The sequence below is a fragment of the Ambystoma mexicanum genome, chromosome 2p (genome assembly GCF_040938575.1).
Source record: "Ambystoma mexicanum isolate Mex_15411 chromosome 2p, UKY_AmexF1_1, whole genome shotgun sequence".
In the NCBI taxonomy this organism is placed as follows: Eukaryota; Metazoa; Chordata; class Amphibia; order Caudata; family Ambystomatidae; genus Ambystoma; species Ambystoma mexicanum.
The window spans coordinates 1,166,006,805-1,166,021,459 of NC_090923.1; the positions used below are offsets into that span (position 1 = coordinate 1,166,006,805).

The 14,655-nt window shown below is 47.0% G+C and overlaps 1 protein-coding gene across 5 annotated transcripts in view; it reads right to left on the minus strand.

Moving 5' to 3' along the window:
* Positions 1 to 14,655, minus strand: part of HUWE1 (HECT, UBA and WWE domain containing E3 ubiquitin protein ligase 1) — a 2,445,223-nt gene that overhangs the window by 2,260,104 nt on the left and 170,464 nt on the right. For all 5 annotated transcript variants that reach the window (XM_069645305.1, XM_069645304.1, XM_069645303.1 and 2 more), the window contains exon 8: positions 3,127 to 3,174. In XM_069645305.1, coding sequence (XP_069501406.1) covers positions 3,127 to 3,174 — 48 coding nt within the window. The remainder of the gene's footprint in view (positions 1 to 3,126; positions 3,175 to 14,655) is intronic.

A 14,655-nucleotide genomic window follows, 5' to 3' on the forward strand; every position in this document is an offset into this window, starting at 1 on the left:
TGATAACGCAATGGGTGGGTCAAAAACATTCTCTGGCAGGGCAGGAGTGCAGCCAACCCCTGAAACACATTTCAGGTTCATCTGCAATCGCATTCCCCAGTAAGTCCTAGATCTTCAAATACCCTGAACCAGAATAAAACACCTAGAAGCAGCATTACATTTGAAGTTGCAAACTATTAGCCATGCATAAAGTCATCTGCCTCTCAAATTGTTCAGACACAGCTAACCATGTATCACTTGCCAATGGCTATGGGAGAGTGCACATTTTTAGCCCATCCCCGAAGCATATTAGTCTCCTCCACATACGTCCTGTAACTATTACACGGACCTAATGCAGTCTACCTATTGGTCATATCACACTATTAACAAGCTCAAAAAAGTATCCGATATAAAAATAAGTATTCATTGCATTGTTCCATTGAAGCAAAACATACAATACATGCAACATGTTTTAAAAAGCAACCATATTCTGATACACTTCCGTACCCATGAGTATACAAAACAAATTTAATATTCACTACATAGTATTCTCTATACACTTATTCCCCATGCACCAATATCCAGGGGCGTGGGCAGCAGAACATGGCAGTGTGATTCTACTCAGCTACATCTCACTGCAGGTTTTCATCAGGGAGGCAGCGGTCCCCAAAAATTTAATTGAGCAAACACTGAAGTTTCGTGCCTTCCGGTGTTACAGCAACTTGGGTGAACCATGATGCAGCATGATTTGAGGGCCCGTCAGAACCACATGGACATAGGGGGCACCGAGATGGCACCTGTAATGGCAGCAGTCAAAGGTATGTTAGTCTACACGCAGGTGTCCTTTCCACCAGAGCTTATTGCGATTACAGAAGGGACTGGGTGTGCTGCAGCAAGCAGGAGTGGAGTCCTCAAACACATTATACAAGCAGAGTACAGAAAGCTTTAGTCTGCACAGATGTCAAAGCGAGCGCTCTACTCGCTGTGCTATCAAACTGGCTAATTTCAAACATTTTATTTTTTGTTATTGGGCTGATTCCCCCCAAAACAAATCGGGTCGACCAAATTGTTGGCTATCAAATTGTAGTCTGTGAAATAAAATAGTATACCATTTAGTTCAACAGATAAAACTAAATTTAGATAAGTCCATCAGGTCACTTTTCTAGGTTGCTATGAACCATCTCTAGTTTGAAAATAACTGGAATATTTTGTCAGGCAAAGGTTCTCTGTTGTAAACTCTTTGCAAGTCAAAGAAAGCTGTCCACACCTACGTTGCAGGTGTTTTCAGATGTATGCCTCTCCCAGGATTAAAATGAGCAGAGCCATCAAGTCTTCGAGCAGGGTGATAGAAAGGTGAAGTGCAACAATAAGGGAATGTACAGAATACTCAGGGTAACATAATACTCTTCATAGAAACAATACATATGTGCAGAACTCAGTATGAAAAGTATAAGCATGCAATGTTAGGATACGACTTCCACTGAAAGTTCACAGGTTCATCTTTCAAGCCCCAAACAACTGTTGCGCAGTCTGAAAACTCGAATACCTGTTAGCAACGTAAACCCAACAAGAAAGTTCAGCAGTTATGGCAGAGCTGACATGTCACTTTTTAGAGTTACCACAGCCGAGGGTTGAACATAGCTTGCTCTTGGCAAACCAATGAGCCAAAAGAAAAGCAAAACTCATGCAGATACGGAAGTAGCAGTCAAGGTTTCCAGGGTCCGTATAAGCTGCAGTTCAGCCAATGGAGTGTAGGATGTGCAGGCGGATAAACCATGTAAAGTGAGGGCAGCTGAGGGGCACTGGACAGTGTTGGACAATCATAATGAGAACAGAGCTGTGCGATGGGACAGTGAAAGCAAATCAGTCCAAGATGCATGTCAGAGCAATGATGCAAGCAGTGAGCCTGCAATTCTGCAGAACTATAGGTGATGTTTGTCATTCAACAGTTGGTCGCAGGCCCTGCTCACTGGAAGTCCTTCACTGTACTCTGTGTTCCGGACACAGGACGTGCCATGCAGGACTGACAAATTAGCTTCAAGGTAACAAGGAATCCTATGAGAGTAAACCAGCAGGACACTCCAGTTCAGATGAAGGAAGTGTAGACTGTTCCTTCTGGTGACTTCCAGCAGCACTCCACCTTCAGTTTCAGAAGAGATGACACAATAGACCATCCATTGTCTTTCCCCTAGTAGGTAATTCTTCCACCCGTTTCGGGAGGCGTCCCAATGATTGACACAAAAGTACAGGGTGGAAACTCCCATTATAATTGCATTTTTGGGAGCAGAATGTACATTCATCTTGAAAACAGATTCACTGCACCAATCAAACAATTGTCACCCACCCAATCAGGGATGGTTGCCATATTGAAACATTTATGTCGTCCAGGCTGGGAACAATGTTTATTAAACAGTGAATGTCTGGCAGTCTAAAAAAACATTTTGGCTGGTCCAGTCATGGCTTTGCAGAACACCAAATCAGGAATTTCAGGAAGGCCATCATAACTATTTGGCCACACATCCATGTTCACAAGGATTTAATTAAAATAAAGAATGGGGTCCCACTGAAATTTTAAATCTGAACTGTTTTTCCGTGGCCTCTCCCTAAAAATGTAAAATTTCTGCCCTGGGAGACTTCAGTACCTTTGGGGCACAATGCGCTGGAAGTTTTAGGGACTCTTAGGGAGCACACTACACAAAGGTAAATCAAAAGTGAGGACTGAGTGAAGGGAGGTTTGGGTGGGGGTAGATTATTCAATCAGGATAAACAGCCAGTTTGGGGGCGGGGGGGAATTACTGTCACATATTAAGACTTCTAATCCAGGTGATTGTTCTGCTCAGGGAAATTTCTCATTGCAGTAAGCAAGTTGTCCGTTGGAAGAAAGAGGATGTGGTAATTGCTCATTTGAAACAGAAGTACACATGTAACTTTGCTGTCCGACATTCTTAGCTATACAGAAACATTACCTGAAGTCTATGGGCACGCAACTGGTATCAGAATGAGAAGCAATCTCCAACGTTTATTACTGAGGATGACAACTTTGGCACAATTCTTTAACTGAAGCAGAAGAATTATAAATTGAAGGCATTCATTAAGCCCCCTCAAGCACTGGTAGATGTGGAATCCAAGAAAGTATGCACCCCTTACCTTGTCCAGCTGCTCTATGTGAATGTAATGTAGTGTGTTGCTGGAGGTCTGCAAAAGAAGAGAAAATAATGAAACATACCTTAAGTACAATACTGCACATTAACAATGGTATCCCACCCAATATTTTCTTCAACACCAGATGAAGGAGCTTCACCAGCACAGTCTACAGAAGACCACAACCAAAAGACGTGTATTGCCTCAAACTACAGAACTGGTGAAAACCAATGCCGCTTGAATACCACATTAGGTCAACTCTAAAGCGCTCACAGATAAGACAACCACTGCAAAGTAGCCAATTTTCTTAATGGTAAACCGTTGTGGGTCAAAGGTTACACAAGAATCAGCCCATGTGGATTGCAAAATCTATCTGGAAACCAGCCAGCAAATCCTATAGAGAATCTGGTAACTGCCCAATTACAAGCACAAATCAGCTCACTTTCCAGAAACACAAAAATGGTGCAACCCAACATGCCCAGAGCCACTCTACAGGTCAAGAAGACATTGTAGTAACTACTTTAATAGTTACTAGTTCTCAACTTCATACGTATGGGACAAGAGGTTGTGATGCAGCAGCATTTACTTTACAAAATAAAATTAGTAGGGCACACATGAACACTCCTGTGCTGGACCTCCTTAATGACATTAAGTAGGTTATGAGTCAGGGATGTAGGGAGGAAAGGGGACCAGGAGTAGAAATAGGGGCAGAGGTTGCAGCCATCGAAAGGAACATGACACTTAAATGCTGCCCATGTTACCCAAGCCTGAGCTAGGTGACCATGGAGAACATGCCGAGCAAGTTAGTAGATTTTACAGCATTCCAAAATACTAGCCACGGATCAAGGTGTTCAGATTTGAAAAGTTTACTATCCTCCAAATATTACTTAAGCGCTCTACACATCCAAGCAGTGTAGTGTGCATTCTGCCTTCAAATGAGGAATCTGGTAGAAAAGAGGGCGAGAAATCCCATGATTCAGGTGAAAGGAACATACTATCAGAAGGTATGACATTCAAAGAAACTTTCTCCTGTAAAAGCTGAAATAGGGTTCAATGGAGCTCAGAGTTCACCAGGAATGCAGGCCAAAGTGAGCCACAGGGGACCATAAGCTATCTGCTGTAGACTGGCTCAAAATTACCTTTTGGCAAGAGGGACAACCATATTAAGATGGTATCTGGGATGGAGCACTGAAGAGAAGGAATTAGTCTGAGTATTCCATTCAAAGGTTTCCTGAACACCAGGTTCAAAAGCGATAAGAAAGGTGCCCACAGCAGACTGATAAATCCAAAAGCAATTCAGAGAGAAACTGGTTTGACGGGTGACTCATGGCAAAGAGTAAATGGTCTAGCATTGCATGGCATTGATTGGAGGCAGAAGCAAGCAAACGAGTTGCCGTAATTTTAACTGGTGCAAAATTGACCACTCTCAAAAATGCCAAATTGAGAATCTCATGCTGGCAGGGTTCGAAATGAAGTCTCAATAAGCAGGAGCTAAAAGCAGCTCCTGGGTATCCCGCATTAACTAGTGACCAGGAGATACCACTGGAGAACAAGGAGCTGTTCAGTGGTGAGGCCTTCGCTTGCTGATGTCACAAGGATTGATCTCTAGGGAATGAGGCAATGATTTGTTGAAATTCAATGAAAGATCCAGTTTGAAGACCTACTATGACGGGAAAGGATTCCATTGCTTTCACCGGGCCTGCGGCCCAACGAAGCCAGTCATTCAGATAGTGATAGATGTGCATCTCCTCCATTGCAGACATACTGAATTCACTGCAAAAAAGGGCAGTGTGAAGAGGGGAAGTGTGAAGAGAGAAAGTTCTAGATGAAGCAATCACACCCGTGCTATGGTTTTTGTAGATAATCCAAGGGCAGAGTTGAGGCCAAAAGGGAGGAACGTTAACTGTTACAAAAGACAGGATTGTTAATGCAGATTCATATGGAAATATGCATATAACCGTCCCAACACTTTAGAGCAACACTCTCCCTGCCTTCCCCTCAGAAATACCAGGATTTGAGCCTACATGACTTTGACCCGCTCTACCAGAAGCTATTTGTTGAAGTCTTGGGCATCTATGATGGCAGGGTTTGAAAATTCCCAGGAGCTATTTAGCATCACCCTAGGGGAGTCTTGTTAGTTTACAACCAACTGTTACCAAAGCTACTTGTGGCTCCCCCAGCCAACTGGCACCCTACAAAAATACATATGTGACATTAACTTTGAACGCTTGAGAACTTCGAATTGGGACACAGTTTTGTCTCAGTTAAAAAATAATGGAGCATTCATAATGGGCAAACATGTAAAGTGTACATCTCATGTGGAAGTTATGTTTACAGTGCGATGTGTGCTAGCTCCTGGTTCCCCAGCGATAGCTCACACCTACTGGGTGATGCCATACACCCAGGATCTGGTTTTAACTCCTTCTCATCTGATCTTAATTTCAAACCCTGCGATGTCCTCCAAACCCCCTGTTTATTTAGAACATGAGAAAAATCTGCCAGCGGAGGGAACATACTCGATGCATTAGAGTCTAGCCGTTTCTGAATTACCTGTGGCAACTTTCAGTGAACATCGTTGGGGGAGGGGGGTAAACATTAAGGTGATAAGGGATAGGAGGGACTCCATCTCCAAGATGGTCACGGTTTAAAAGCTTCCTGACAGCAAGATGTTAGGCCATTGGCCTCACCCCAGTTGGAACCACCACCAGGGAACCAAATCTGAAGACGGTGGAGACTTCATTTGTCCATGGAAGGGCTCTTCGAGATTTTGACATTTCTGAAAGGGAGACCAGAAGCGCAGCATTGTCCAGACTAGGTGAAACGATGAAAGACCCCGAGGCCACCATATGCCTGTTGCTGCCAACTTGAAAGAGGAGGAAGGTTTAGCCGCTGTTTTAACAGATTTTGATTTCAAGCTTTGTGTTTTCTGCTTCAACTGCACATTTCCCGTCACGAAAGAGGACCTCACCATCAAAATTAAAGTTATTCACCGTGGTGACTAGAGTACACCTGGTCTATCATCCCTTTCCTACATCCTTGTGGGCGTCCCCCAACATGGGGACGGTACCGGAACCTTTGGCAGGGAGAAATTGAGCTTCCCCTTTAAATTTAGTGTAGGGTGTGGCATCAGGCATGCCAACACCCTGCAGAGGCCCCGCCCTCCGGCACCTCACCTCAGTCCCCATCGAACACATTGGACACTTGGATATCTGGCTTTTCTTCTGCATATTAGCACTTGGCATACTAGCGGGGGAAGGTGGGTGAGACGTATAGCGGAAAGGGGACTATGAGTACTCTAGTCAATACAGTGAGTAACTTTAATTACAAATGTCTCATCCACTTTCCTCCTTCCTTGTGGGTGAATCCACCGAACAAGAAGCATAGGGTAGAGCTTTGATAACCTGCCTCAGATCTAGGACAAAGCAAATCTGTTCTTCAGAACCACCTGACCAAACTCTGCATCGCACCTGGAACTGGTGTCCAGTGAGTAGTGCTCACAGAAAGCCGACGGAGTGGCCCACTTCGCGGCCTTGCTGAGGACATCCCAAGAAGCATGTCTCAAATGCAACAGCCGTGGCCTTGGCTGACTGCATGGGCATGAATCCCCTCAGGAACAGGTCTGCCCATGGAAGTGTACACCTCCAAAATGGCCTGAACCATCTAACGAGCGATGGAAGCCTTGAAAGCCCAAGAGCCGGGAAAGGAGCCCCCAAAAGTCAAACAATGCCTCAGACTTACTGAAGGATTTCGTCCAAGAGAGATAAAACATGAGGTCCAAGGAATGTGGGGCCCTCTAGGCTTCTGACTGCAGGTTCGGGAAGAACACCAGCAGGCAAATCTCTTGATTCAGATGAAATGGAGGTCACCCGTTTGGGTAAGCGCAAGATGACCTTGTCGTCGTGAAACGTGATGAAGAGCCTGCACAAGGACAACGCCTGCAGCTCACTAAACCTGCACACAGAGGTGAGAGCCACCAGTAAAACTGTCTTTAGTGTCACCAACCAGATGTCCACAGAGGCCATTGGCTCGAAAGGCTTGTGCTGCAAAGCTGCAAGAACCACATGGAGGTCCCAAACCGGGTGCAGACTATGCACCGGCCAAAAAAGCCTGTGCAGCCCCTTAAGGTGGGCCTTAACCACGTGTTCACTGCAGAAAACATGCTCAGGGGTATTCTTGTAAGCCCCAATGGCCACCAAATAAGTGTGGCAAGTATCCACCTGAACTCCAGAACAAAGCAGATGTGCTGAAAAAGCCAGTACGTCATCTAAAGGACAGATGGAGTCCAGACCCTTGTCCAGAGCACAATGGCAGAACCTAATTACACTGGGACCAAGTCGAGGGCCTCCTGGCCTGCAGAATGTCCCAGTGGTCATCTGAAAATTTAGCATGTTGAAGCCACAGCTGGTCAGGAACTAGGCCGCCAGCCCCAGCCTGGCAGAATCCGGATGTTCCACCGCTACGTCAGGAAACCCCTGTTGACGGGAAGGTGGACGGGACCCTGGGAGGACAACTGCAGCAGATTTGAAAAACGGTCTCGAAGGCCACTGGGGTGTGGGGCAATCAGGATGAGGCTGCAACCCACTGAAGCCTGAAACTTTGCGGAGGGTCTGTTGGAGCAGAGGGGTGGGCGGGAACATACCTGCAGCCGTGCCAACCGATCTGGAAGTCATCTCCCAAAGGACCCCCCCGCCCCTGTCCTGCCCATGAAGCAAACTGGGGAAATTGGAAATTAACAGGGGATGAAACCCCATCCCCCCCCCCACCGCTGGAACAGGGGCAACAAGGAGTCTGTGTGCAACTCATACTCCTAGGTGCTGAACGCCAAGCGGCTAAGCTGGTCCGCTTCAGCATTGCTGAACCCTAGGAGGTGGACTGCTGAAATCCAAACTCCCTCTGTCAGGGCCCATTCCGAGATCGATACTGTCTCCATGCCGAGTAAGGGGGGGTGGGGGAAACAAGCTAGTAGAATTGTCAATCCTGACCAGATCAGACTTGTCCCCAATTAGGGGCAAAAACGCTTCGATAGCCAGGCCCACTGCCCGGAGCTCGAGCAAATTGATGTGCAGGAGGGCTTCCATCCAGGACCATGTGCCATGAATTGCATGCCCTCTAGAGTAGCCCCCCCAAGCTGAAAGACAATTCCCTCATCACCACCATGGTAGGATCCGGGTCCGGCGAAAGGGGGCTCCAACTGAAACATTGTCATCCATCAGCCACCAGAGCAGATCAGGCAGTAGGAGCGGTGGTATTGGAATCCTGTCCAACTGAGACCTTGTCGCCTGATCCCAATTGGCTGCCAGGTGGAGCTGGAGGCGCCTCATCTGGAGCGTGCTGCACAGTGAGCATACAGGAGGCCATCAAGCCCAGAATATGCTGGAACCACCATGCTGAGGTGGATGAGTTGGCCAGAATGACAGACTGCTGCCGAAGGACAAGAGCGCCCAAGGTGTAAGGAACACCCGCTGAACCGTAGCGTCACAACACACCCCTTGGACGACCAAATCCTGAGATGGGCACAACTGATTTCCTCTGGTTGACGGAGAACCCCAGCTGATTCAGCATATCTGCCAATCGCAGGGAGGAGTCCAACACCCTCTTGGGTGACCCTGCCCTCACCAGCCAGTCGTCCAAATAAGGGTACAGATGATAGACCGCCAAGTGGAGAAGGCCCGTCACTGCGTTCATCAACTTCGTGAAGACACGAGTGGCCAAATGGCAGCACCTTGTACTGAAAGTGGTACGACAAACGTGAACCACAGAAACTTTTAGTGCGGTGAGAGGTCCAGGGAACACATCCAGCCCCCAGCACAGACACTCTGCTATGTGCGTGGGAGTAGTCATCTTGAATCGTTCCAGCGGTAAAGCCATTTATAAATGACAGGTCCAGGACAGCCCTCACGCCAGCCTGGTTCTTGGGTACCACAAAAATCCTGGAATAGTACCCAGAGAACCTGTGTGAAAGAGGAACCAGTTCTATCGCCTGCATTTCCAAGAGCAAAAGGACATCCCGTAAGAGCTGGGGACCTGATCCGATGAGAAGAGGATGGTAGAGGCCAAGTAAAAGGAATACTGAAGCCTGTGGTGACTACCGATCGGATCCACAGGTTGCCGAAAAACAGCACTACCAGGTTTCCTGGAAAAGAGCCAAATGGCACCAGGGAGGCAAGCTCTGTTCCCAGACCTTGAGGTCACAGCTTTTTGGTGTCAAGAGGCGGGGGCAGAGAGGGTAGTGGAAAAACCTGTGTGAAGTCCACTGATGCTTCCTCTTGTTGTCGCTGGGTGACTGGTCCGGTCTCTGTGTACCGTGGTCCTGACACCCCTTGAAGCCAGAGAAAGCACAGAGTTTAAACTCTGTCCTGCTTTTGGACTGAGTAAGGATTTCGGCCCAGGTTGCGTCAGGATGGCCAAGCACTTGGCGGTTTGAGTGGGTCTTCTTTGTCAACTCATCTGTTGACGAATGAAAAAGGTCCACACCCTTGAATCCGCTCCTGTACGTCAGATGAACTTCTTGACATGCATCCACGTCCTCCCCATCTCGACACCAAAGCACAGCCATCTGCTGGCTGTGTCGAATGTGGGAGACCGAAGACTTCATAAGGTCCTGTGCAATGGCCCAGACATCTGCGATAACGGCCTTGAAAGAGGCTTGCTTGTCCGAAGGGAGGTCAGGCAGAAATACGCAGAGCTTCCGTTAAAGCTGGTTTAGTCGCAGCCAAGACGGCGTCTGCGTTGGCTTGCCGCAGATGCAGTCCTCAGATGGAATAACAGCGCTTTCCCAAAGACTAGAGGACCTTGGAGAGACAATTGGAGGAGCCTCCCGTGGAGGAAGATTAAGACCATGTTTTAGTATATAATGAGGACGCAGCAACCACTGAAGAAAGCAGCTGCGGGTGGGAGGCCAGGGGGATTGGCTCCTGTCAGTCAGCCTGAACCTGCTGTCCAACTTCTTGTTCATCTGGGCGTTGGCCCTGGGCTTCTCCCAAGCCCTATGCGTCACTGCAGGACATCCTTCTAGAGAGGAAGGACAGACCAGATCGTAGTGCGCTTACCCAAGACCTCTGCTAGCACTCCTGACTCCTGAGGGGCTTCCTCGGGCAAGAATACCAGACCCTGAAGGCTGTCATGAAAGGCCTCAACAGATGCTGAGGGTTCATCGTCCTGAGCGTCCTCAGACGACATCGTTCTCTCTCCCCCACCCCTTTTTTTTTTTTTTTTTACAGGCCTGAGAGGCGTCTGGGCCCTGGGACACAGGTGCCAACATGGTGTACCCCTCACCACCCACCCCTCCCCCCTCTCCCCCCCCCCCCCCCCCAACACCTTTAAGTCAAGCACCAATGACGGGTCCAACAGTTTTTGAGTGGGAGGTGTTGGTATACGAGGCGGTGGAGGGGTCTGAACAACCTCTAGGGCCTGGGCCGGTACTGGAACCAGCAGCGCTGCAGGAATGGGTGTACCACCCAGAGGAGGAACAAAAGGCAAAGCTCAGACTACCAGATTGATCCTTGCATGATGTGCCTTTCCATTGATTCAGTGCAACGAGCTGGATCAATTCATCCTGAATGCAATTTAGTTTTCTCCAACTTGCATGGCTCACCTCTGCTGGATGACCCCAGAATCAGACTACATCTTTCTGGTGTCCTGGACCTCACTGGGAGTGACTCCCCTTAGGGGACAAGGACTTTGTTCCTATGCAGAACTCTATAGATTGCAGAAATCCATAGATTGCCCAACATATCAGAGTATATGGGACTGCCTGCTGAGAAGAAGAATGTTACATCTTTATATTTGGCTGCAGGCAATACTGAAGTGAATCCATTAGAAAGAGGAAAAGACTCTTCAATGACGAGTCATTTAACCGAGACGAGTGGAGGAGGAGAGAGTGTGGTATGGTCCCGTGCCTGCTGGGCCTAGAGACCCAAGCTACTCCTCACTGATGAGGCCCAACAAGGCTGAAAAATGTTTGGGGATGCTTGTGGTCTCGTGCAGAAGGGAAGTAACCTAGCAGTTCGGGCTGGACTGCCCCTTTTGGGGTGGGACCAAGCCTCAGTTGCATATAGTCTTTCCCCTTCTGTAATGGCTTGGCAGGCGAAGAACGATGGTCTGGAGGGTGCCCAGAGCAATGCCAGTGGTTAAGATTCATTCTAAACCTTCCAGCCATCACCTCTGTTGTTGCAACTCATCACAGTCAGACGAAATACGAGAAATAAAGTTGTCCGATTCCCAATGTGAAAGGCTCATAAAAGCAAGTCACAAATATCCATAAGAGAAGAATAAAGAGGAACTGGAGACAATTACCCTAGGAAGAAGGGAAAAGGTTGTGATCAACGAGGCAATGTGTGGTTATCAATCCCCAGCATGGCTTCAAAGGATCATGAAGACCATCAAGAGCCAGATGATAGAAGGATGAATCCAGCAGTGGGGCGGGGGAATGTAAAAGGGGATCCGCCTCCCATGCAAAGTTGCTAAAATACATTGAGAGACTGAGAGTCCAAAGTGAAGACAAGAGTGCGAGACTATCTCAAAACAAGCTGCAAGTAGCAGAGCACCAGCCCCAGAAGTGTTTTACAAGAGCTCCAGAGCTTACCAAAGAAGATTGTACAGAAAGGTCTTTCTTATACGTGACTTTCTTTATACAGAGACTGGAAGCACGAGAAGTCCAGGGGGAGACCAACCTCTCTTGGCAGAGTTTAAGGTGGTTAAACTAGTGGTAGGGACAGGTAGAGTTTGGTTTGGGCCAAGGACATTTTTACGTTGCGACTTCCCGACAAACAAGCATCCTTAGTTTAGGATAGGCAGGGTGATCGCTTTAGCAATAGGGGTCTAGTGCTTTCCATACAAGTACATTAAAAGTTCCTTATGTCCTTAATCAGTCCTTAATCAGTCCAACTCTTTCTGACCCAACAGTGCTCATGGTGAAGCCAACCGAGAAAGCTCTGAAGTAACTTTGGGACAAGCCTCAGCAACAAACAGATTGCAGCCAAGGAAAAAAGTTACAGAAACTATTGGTGGCAAAGGTCTGGAGTGCCTGGTGTGTCCCAGAGAACCTAGGGAGAGAACCCATAGAAGCCGTGCGGCTCAGATTAGTCCATCTTAACTTATGGAGGATCCTGGTAGGAGAGGTCTAGTGACTCAAGATAGCAAGGGAGCACTTCCCTTTCCTGCTTTTTACTCTGTTTGCCTGGCCATACCATTTTTGGCATCAATCAATGATCTTTTTGATGCACTTTAGAACATGTACAGTATGTGTATATTGCAGAGGACAAATACAGATTCCTTTTAAGAGACAGTATTGGTTGAGCCCCGTGAATGATTTTTCATTTCGATAAATTAAATAGAATATATTAAATTAATTGCTCAATGAACGAATTTCACGGTGTAAGAATGTTACATTCTAAAGAGAATGTGGACGTGTCCCGATTTGTTACCGAAAATGGTAGGTATGAGTAAGTTCATCTCATGAGTGCTTTTTAGTTGACCATCCCTAGCTGGTGTACATTGGGGACATCCATCTAGTATTTACATCAGTTATACTTTGGCACTCATTCTGTTGGATCCGAGTGAAGCTTTCAATACAGTGTACCATATAATTGAGCTCAGCAGACTAGATTCGTTAGACTTAACTACTGCTCCAAAGTTTTTATTGTTTTGTTATCAGGAACTATATAAAGGCTATTTCACTAACCCTGGTTAAATCAGAAATCCATCGGCTGTCGAGAACCACAGGATGAACTCTATCCTGTCTTGATATTCACGTTTTTATTTGTTTTTATTTTGTTTTTATATAGCGCTTTACACCAAAGTGCTGTACAGAACAGAACATTTAAAATGGAGAGAAAAATAGAACACAGCAGAGTTCTGCGTTTACATTAACCTTCTTAACCAGTAGAAAGAGGGTAGGATCTCAAAGAGACCCAGAAAGAAGGATATAGGGGAATGGAGCGAAGAGTGCAAGAGCATTCCAGTGTAAAGGCACAAGAAGAGAGAACGAAAACCAGACTGAGCACAGGTAGGATGAGGAACAAGAAGAGAATGCGAAGAAGAGCAGAGTGAGCGAGGAGTATACAGTGAGATAAGATATGGGGGTGCAAGGCCATGGAGAGATTTAAAAACAAACTGAAAATTAAATGTTCAATAGTGATGACAAGAAAGCCATTCCAGGCCAACCAAAGAGGATGAAAAAGAGTCACGAGGAGCAAGGAGACATAGAATCCGAATAGAGGCATTGAATACAGATTTCAGAGGAACTAGAAGAGTTCAAGGAAGGCCAAAGAGTAGAATAGAAGAGCTGCGAAAAGATTAAGGCAGACACTAGGAGTTGTGTGGCCTTAAAAAGGACCGGCTTTCTGAATATTGTGCAAGCGGAATCGACTGAAACAGGCAGATAGAGAGACGTGATGACTAAAGGAGATCGGAATCTAAATAAAGACCCAGATTACGGGCCGCAGAAGTACGTATCTGCGCTGGGGGAAATAATATTAATGGGGGGAAGGGATGGTAAAATGGTGGTGGGAGCAAAGAAAATAACAGTTTTAGCAGCATTGAGTACCAGCAGTCCGCCATCCAAGAGTTAATAGCGGGGAGACAGGCGCCTCAGTGAAGTGCAGCAACGACAGAAAGAGTTTTGCAGCATTGGCGTAGAAATGGTGGGATAGCCCAAAAGAAGAAATTGAGGAAATAGAGGGCAAAAAGAGGACAGGACCAAGGACAGAGCCTTGCGGAACACCATAGAAAAGCAGAAACATTTTGGAGGATGGCCCAGCCCAAGAGACTGAGAAAGTCGTCTGACAGGTACAACTCAAACCAAGCTAGAATAGAGCCAGAAAAACCAAAAGGCGAGGGCAGACAATAGAAGCGTGTGGTCAGTGTCAAAGGCTGAGAAAAATCCAGAAGAATGATGAGGGGTGTTTAGAGTGACCAGGGATGCTCTTCAACAATCATGAAGAAACTCAGCTTATTTTAAAAAGCCCATAAACTGGGAAGAGTGGCCGGCAATGCCCAAAATGGCAGACTGGGCTCCAGCATTAACCAGTCACTAAGCGGTCTTAAAAACAAATAATGCAGAGGATTCAGCAGAGAACTGGCATCTGATTAACAGATTGCAATCTCCCCAGCAAGGCAGGAAGAGCAGTGGAGATTAGCATTCTCCTTGCATGGTAGCACCCACATCCAGAGTGCTAGCGGGAACAGATGTTCTATATGGCCCTTGACCAGAGTTCAGTGGCCACTGGTAGAGAGAGCAAAAGGGCAGGCACTAATCTGCTGAAGCATACATACACTTCCCCCAGTGAGAGCAGAGAGGCCAATAAACGGGGAGGTTCGTGGTGCACACAGGCGGCGTGCAAGTGACTTACTCCACAGCAGCTGGCCACACAGCAACGACTTAGCAAAAGCGTTCTCACTAAAAGGTTCCAGGGGGTACTGGAGGAGAGCAAAGGTCTCCCGCACAGTTTGCCCAGAGTCCATTGTAGAGGGGAAGAGGAACAGGTGCTGCACAGTAACCATAGAGTTATAAGCAAAAGGACGCAGGTGGGGAAA